Here is a 7,500-nt window from a genome sequence, read left to right as displayed (position 1 = left end):
GGGAGGGGAGGAGTAAGGAGTGGAAAGGGGGGGGGTGAGGAGACGACTGTCGCCCTCATGATCAAGATATGAATTGTGGGAGAAACCCGGGCCTGAAAGCTCCTTAGCGACACCCGACCATTTCTCTGTCTTGCTAGTCACTCCGTTATTTATTTTTTTGTGTCTTCTCTTTCTTGTTTGATTTTTTCCCCCTCTATACGTATCGATCGGATGCTTTCTCCGATTTCTCCTCACATGACACACGCCAAACGAAGAGAAAATAAAGATACACAAAATAGAAATACGTTTTTTAGTATTAGAGTATAAGATTCAGTTCCACACGTGTATAAATCCGTGATTTTATCTCCATTGTCCTCTCTAATTCCGTTTTTGCATTCCAGGAAAGATGGTTGGCGCTGCGAGTCCCGACATGCTGTGCGGTCCTGAGTGCTTCGTCGGGCCTGAAGTGGGCGAGGAAGGCGCCCCCGACCACGCCCTGCTCTACCGCGGGGGCGTGATCAGCATCATCGAGGCCAAAGCTTCGGAGCTCCTGTCGCGCGGCTTCGGGCCCTACCCCCACGTGAACCTCACCACGGAGCACGCCCTCGTCGTCACGCGCGCCCTGGCCACGCTGCACGCCCGCGCCCTGGTCTCGGAGGCGACGTCGGAGAACAAGGTCCAGGCCAAGCCGCTCGCCGGAAGCACGCCCGTCGCCGAGTCGACGTCGCCCTCGGAGGACACGACGAGAGGGAAGGAGGACGGCGACGCGGCGGCGGAGAAGGAGGAGCCGAGCAGCCAGCACAGGATCGCGGAGGCGGGCTGCGTCAAGGACCGGTGGACGGCGCAGGTGTCGCAGCTGCACATCGTGGAGTCCAACCTGTCGATCCTGGTGGACGCGCTGCAGAACCTGGGCAGCAACCAGCGGACGGTGCGACGCCTGGAGGCCCTCCGCTCCGACCTCCCAACGCTCACTCAGTTCCTGCAGTTCGCCTCCGCCATGCAGTCGTGCAGGATCCCCAGCGTGGGCCCAGTGCAGGTCACCGACGTGTGGGTTCCTGTGGGAGAGGAGGACGAAGAGGTGGTCGCCATTAGACTCCGCGGGGGCAAGGCCCTGGACGCCCCGCCCCTCCGCGACGCCGCCTGGGTGTGGCTCACTCTCCTGGGCGGGGAGACCCTCCGGGACCGATACATGGAGCTCTGCGACGAGTACTGCAACTCCTTCAACAAGGCCCTGCTGCGCCTCGAGGCAGCGAACCAGGTGGAGGAGATGTCCTACTTCGACGTGATGCGCGACCTCGGGGAGAACTTCCTGCACGCCTTCATCACGGTGCTGCACAAGTTCGTGGTCTCCGGCTCCTGGTACTTCGACCGCCAGCTGCACACCGAGGAGGGGATGCAGGCGCTCGTCGAAGTCATCAGCTTCCTGGTGGACAACGGCATCGTGGGCTCCATCTTCGTCATCTGATACGCGGTGCTGAGGAGTACCTCGGGTCGCCGTCCTGGAGAGTGGCTCAGCGCAGGATGGAAGGGGGTGGACTAGCACTCTCCCCTGCACTAGCTAGCTCCTCTGTACAGAAGAAGCTCCTCGTGTACAGAGTCTCGTAAATAGCTCACTGTTATCATCTATTAATATGAATAACAAAAAAAATAACCAGATAAAAAGTAGATATAAAAAGTAGTGGGTGCGTATGCCAAGCGAGACAACGATAATGATGCAAGCAGTTTCACAGAATGATATATTGTGCCTTGGTTTATTTTCTCACACGTTGTCCGTTGCACAATGATCATGAGAGAAGTTGGATTGATGGTTCAGTGGATTTCATGGTGACGGACTAGAAGAGATGCGAGTGGAGACAAGATACGTATTAGGGCATAATTGTGTGATATATTATTATTAGATTTCTTTTTTAAAGATTATATTCTGAACACACACACACACACACACACACACACACACACACACACACACACACACACACACACACACACACACACACACACACACACACACACACACACACACACACACACACACACAAAACACACACACACACAAAACACACACACACACAAAACACACACACACACAAAACACACCTTACCCATGAATATATGCATAAACTATATCCATACTTGTAAATAGATATTTTGTAAATATACATAAAAAATGTAGATAGCAGACGATAAGAAATGATCTACACCACTTATCATTACTTTAACACGACACATAACCTCCATACGTCTTCCCCATCACCACATTCCCGCCGGCTGAGTGCCACAGTGCCACTTTGGCTCTCGGGTCACGGCTGCTGTTCGAGTCCTCGGTAGGATGCAGGCTAGGCTTCGATACTGTGTTCCTGGAGTATTTTTTTTATATATGTTTGTTTCATTCATATACGTATATACATGTGTGTATATGTATGTATGTATATATATAGTATGTATGTATGTATGTATATATATATATATATATATATATATATATATATATATATATATATATATATATGCATATGTGTATATATATGTATACTCACACACGATATTATATACAGACACATTTCACACAGTATGTAGTCGAATTCTTTTTCTTTTTCTTTTTAATGTCTTCTGTTTTTATTGCTAAAAATAAGCTGACGTTGTTTACTTCACACCGAGGACGGTTAGTCTGCCTTTTCTCTGAACTTAATGTCTACTCTCAGGTATTTTTAGTGAGTGTCAAACAGTTATTATTATTCTGCACATAATCTTAATATACCATTAAGACATTGCTGCATGAACCTACACAATTCATGTATCATAACTGATCTCATTACAAAGATAACATTAACATTATGACTGACTAAATAATGACAAAACGAATCAGTGTTTCAACCCCGTGTGCAGAATGCCCCCTGTGGAAGGTATTCTTAAGGGCGTTGGCATTGAAATAACACAGTTTTAGTTTTTAAGAATGGTGAAGCGTATACTACCATCACCATTGGCGGCTTTCCATACATAAAATGTTTCAAGGCATCTGATGAATTGTTAAAAAAAGAAAAAAAAATGGAAGCGTTAGCCTCGACCATGATTGTTTTTTTCCAAGCATTTGTGAAATGTTACTGCTTGCACTGTTGGACACGAATATATATATATATATATATATATATATATATATATATATATATATATATATATATATATATTACTGTTACAAATACTTTTCAAGCAACGTACTCAACATCCAGTCGGTGCTGCTGTGTGGACAACCTGCTCGCGTCCAGTCTAAACCTCATTCAGATCAGCTGACTGTGCGTTGGGCTTCCATCTGTCATGGGACGATCGATCTGTGTCTTGGAGTCCCGTGTTATATTCCCTTAGGTGTTAACGAGCTACTGTCAACCTATGGAAATGGAGTTATGCAGCACAAATGTGAAATGTGAAGGCCTTTGGTAAAGAGATTTTAGGAAAATGGTTAGTTGATTGAGATACAAGGTATCTGCAATAGGCCAGGTTGTTGATAGAGGCATAATCTAAATCATGTCTGTCGATAAATATATATTTTTTATAGGTACGCATGTTAATTGAATCTCTTATTTGCATTTATGATGATTTTTTTATATAGAAATGTTACTACGTTGAGAATATTTTATTTCGAAGTTGACTGGTGAAAGCAGTTAGAAATATTACGGATATACAATAAAATATTTATCATCATTTTTGTTTCATTTCACACTTTTCCAAAAGAAACTATTTCTCATTATCTGTTCGGTTGATATTCACCATTACTGGCTTACTATATGTGCCCATTATATGCAACGAATTATGTGTTATGAAAAAGACAAGACAAAATTATGTTCAACCAAAAACACTAATTTCGAGAGTAACACGGAACAGAAAAAGAACAAATGAAGTTAAAAAAACTAACGAAAAGAAAATTTAGAAATTACCCTGAAAGCATGAAAAGAAAAACGTGGGAATGATAATGGAATAAATGTTGGTAGCCTGTGGGAACACAGGCATCGGCAAACTAACGACCATTGCTAGCAAATTCTGTGAATCTGGATGTGAGGCACGGATCTACAAAACATCGGGTACGCAGTAAAAACGGTATTTATACCAACAAAAGCAAAGATTTAGAAAGGAAACAAACAAAGAGAGAATATACCACTAACAAGGAGAAAATAATTATATATATCTTCTTTTAAAATGCAGCTTTGTACTTCAGGAAGTAGAGGAAAAATTCACTGGAATTCAAAGTATATGTCAACATATCAAAGACCCTTAAAAACAAACAAATAAACAAAAAACTTTTAACAGAAAAAAAAAATTATTCAAGACATTTCCTAATGATTCATGGGAAAAGATACGATTTTATAGAATTGCATATTATGGTCTAATTGGGTGATAAATTCATACTAGAAATTTTAAAAAACTATCCTAGATAAAAACGCATACACACTTACTCATTCACTCTCCCCCCCTCCCCTCCCCACCCACACACTCGCTCACTCACACACTCACTAATTCGATCACACATATACACGCACACAATACAAAATCACACACAAAAAAAAACCTCCCCACACAACCCAAAAACATAAAAAAAAAACACACACAACGAGAGAGAGAAAAGCCAAAAACACAAAATTCTCAAACTCCTTTTAACTCGCAAAAGTTTCAAATCAACCAAGGAGGCTCGCATGTCCGTCTGCTTGCCCTGGAATGCTAAGATAAACCCTTGCCGTGACAGCTGCCCTTAAAGGATGTGTAGAGCAAAATAAACACCTGTCACAGACTCCACTCCATACCTTCAACACTTCTGAATGGAATATACTTCACATACTCCTCTCTCGAGCCTCTGTGCAGTGCCTGTGTGTTTAAGTGTGCTCAGGGTCTAAATAATATAGTATACTTATATAGACCTCTAGTGTGGGTATGTGCGTATATACAGCGAGACATAAATGAAAAAAATATATACAAATTCGTGGCTTTATATATACATATAGGTATACAGATATATTAGTATATAAGTATATAGATATGTCAGTATGTAAGTGTATAGATATATCAAAACACAAGTATACAGATATATCAACACGTAAGTATATAGATTTATTAGTATATAAGTATATAGATATATTATTATATAAGTATACATCGTATTGGTATAAAAGTATATGTGCAAATATGCAAAGGCCTAAAACTACATATTCTAAACACCATTAAACATAAATACAAATTTACAAATGTATTTAAAGAATAGAAAAAAACATAAAAATGCAAAATATAAACGGAGCTATAAAAATAAGCATTTAAACAATCATGTAAACTTATAGGTAAACATATGAACACATGAATGTACATTTGAACATATATACAAACAAACATAGATATAAGAGCTATAAATAATGAAATTGCAAATAAGATAATAAATAGATAAACAAATGAACATATACATACATACGTATATGTATGTATATATATATATATATATATATATATATATATATATATATATATATATATATTTATATATATATATATATATATTTATATATATATACTTATATATATATACTTATATATACATATAAATATAAATATATATATATATCTATGTATATATATATATATATATATATATATGTATATATGTATATATACATATATATATATATGTATATATATATATATATATATATATATATATATATCTATATATGTGTGTGTGTGTGTGTGTGTGTGTGTGTGTGTGTGTGTGTGTGTGTGTGTGTGTGTGTGTGTGTGTGTGTGTATCTGCATGTGTGTATGTATGTGTGTGTGTGTGTATATATGTATATATATATATATATATATATATATATATATATATATATATATATATATATATATATATATATATATATATATATATATATATATATATATATATACTTGAATGAGCGTTTGCATAAGCACACATCGTATTCGGAATTTCGTCGATTGGCTTTCCATCTGACTTAATAACATAAATTGCGCTCCAAAGGCAGTTCTCTCTGCATGTTGTCTCGCACCGACTGGTTGTATTCTTTATGCACTGTTAACATGCGGAGTTTGTACCGCCTTCTCTGTCTCTGTCAAAATCTCTCTCTCTCTCTTTCTCTCTCTCTTTCTCTTTCTCTTTCTCTCTCTCTCTCATTCTCTCTCTTTTTCTCTCTCTTTCTCTTTCTCTTTCTCTCTCTCTCTCTCTTTCTCTCTCTCTCTCTCTCTCTCTCTCTCTCTCTCTCTCTCTCTCTCTCTCTCTCTCTCTCTCTCTCTCTCTCTCTCTCTGATTCTCTCTCTCTCTGATTCTCTCTCTCTCTGTCTCTCTCTCTCTCTCTCTCTCTCTCTCTCTCTCTCTTTCTCTCTCTCTCTCTTTCTTCAAACGAAATTATCAGAAGTAGGTAGGTAGCTCCACAACCTGAAACAGCCACAGAAAACGTAAACAGAAAATAGGAGAAAAATAAGTAAATTTGGAGACCATTGCATCAAGGTCAATGGCTGACAGTCAAGGATAAGACCATAAAACCCATATATATAGTGTACATAGTCCATAATCTATATTGTGTTTGTAGATAAGGCTGATGGCCAAAGATAAGGGAATGGATAGATTAGATATTCGCGTTTCCCCTGTAACAGTCGTTTTCTTTGACTAATAAGCTAATTTAAGGGAGACTTATCTATTTGTCATTAGTATATTTCTTTTATTATTGTTGTTGAATATATCGTTATCATCACTATAATTATGTTTTCAAATATTGTTTTTGGTGTAATAGCCATCAATATTTTTATCTTATTTTCATGAATGCCGTTATTATTAGCATGATTGACATTATCAACACTTTTACAATTAATATTATCCGTCCAAAGTTATTAGTATTATTATTACAGTCATCATTATCATAAATACTATTATCATAATGACACTACATAATTCACGTTGTATTTATCATCATATTTAATATCGGTATAATGGCATATATAAAACTATATGCAATAAGTATCTGTGCGTGCGGATATACGTTTGTGTATGTTAGAGAAAAGGGAAAGTTCCGAGTGTCGCAAGCGGTACGTTCTTTTGGTCAAAAAATAAATAAATAAATAAATAAATAAAGATAAAAATAAACAGATAGATAATTAGAATAAAAAAAAATCTTTCTGTGACGTAAGGATGACAACGTGTGTGGTATTTACCTACAACAATCAGTTACAGAAAGGACGTCAAAAGAGGTATTTTATCTTTAATTAGAGTAATGAAGGTTCCAAGTTTCAGAAATATAGTAAACGGTACAGGAATACAGCTCGAGGAAGTCAAATGCTTCATTCACAGCCACAGGCGTTATATGAAGCCCTATGATTACTGTCTTGAGGTTCGCCAACTGGTTTTGGCTTTCCTCGGCAAGAAAAGTTCAAGGATGACCACATCACAAAGATCTAGGCCATATTTCCCTCCAGGAAGACAACTGAAGGGTACATCCAACACTCCCTTCACATATCTGCTTATCCTTCGTCACCATCTTT

At 38.5% G+C, this 7,500-nt stretch overlaps 1 protein-coding gene across 2 annotated transcripts in view; it reads left to right on the top strand.

Annotated features, from left to right (window-relative positions):
- LOC113806836 (uncharacterized) overlaps window positions 1–3,675 on the top strand; it is a 71,393-nt gene extending 67,718 nt beyond the window's left edge. For both annotated transcript variants that reach the window (XM_070129500.1, XM_070129492.1), the window contains exon 2: window positions 381–3,675. In XM_070129500.1, coding sequence (XP_069985601.1) covers window positions 386–1,444 — 1,059 coding nt within the window. In that variant the 5' untranslated portion in view covers window positions 381–385 and the 3' untranslated portion in view covers window positions 1,445–3,675. The remainder of the gene's footprint in view (window positions 1–380) is intronic.
- Window positions 3,676–7,500: the final 3,825 nt, after the last annotated feature.

This window comes from Penaeus vannamei, chromosome 2 (assembly GCF_042767895.1).
Source record: "Penaeus vannamei isolate JL-2024 chromosome 2, ASM4276789v1, whole genome shotgun sequence".
Taxonomy (NCBI): domain Eukaryota; kingdom Metazoa; phylum Arthropoda; class Malacostraca; order Decapoda; family Penaeidae; genus Penaeus; species Penaeus vannamei.
The sequence above is the reverse complement of the archived record's forward strand: the minus strand, read 5'-3'. Positions and strand labels throughout refer to the sequence as shown.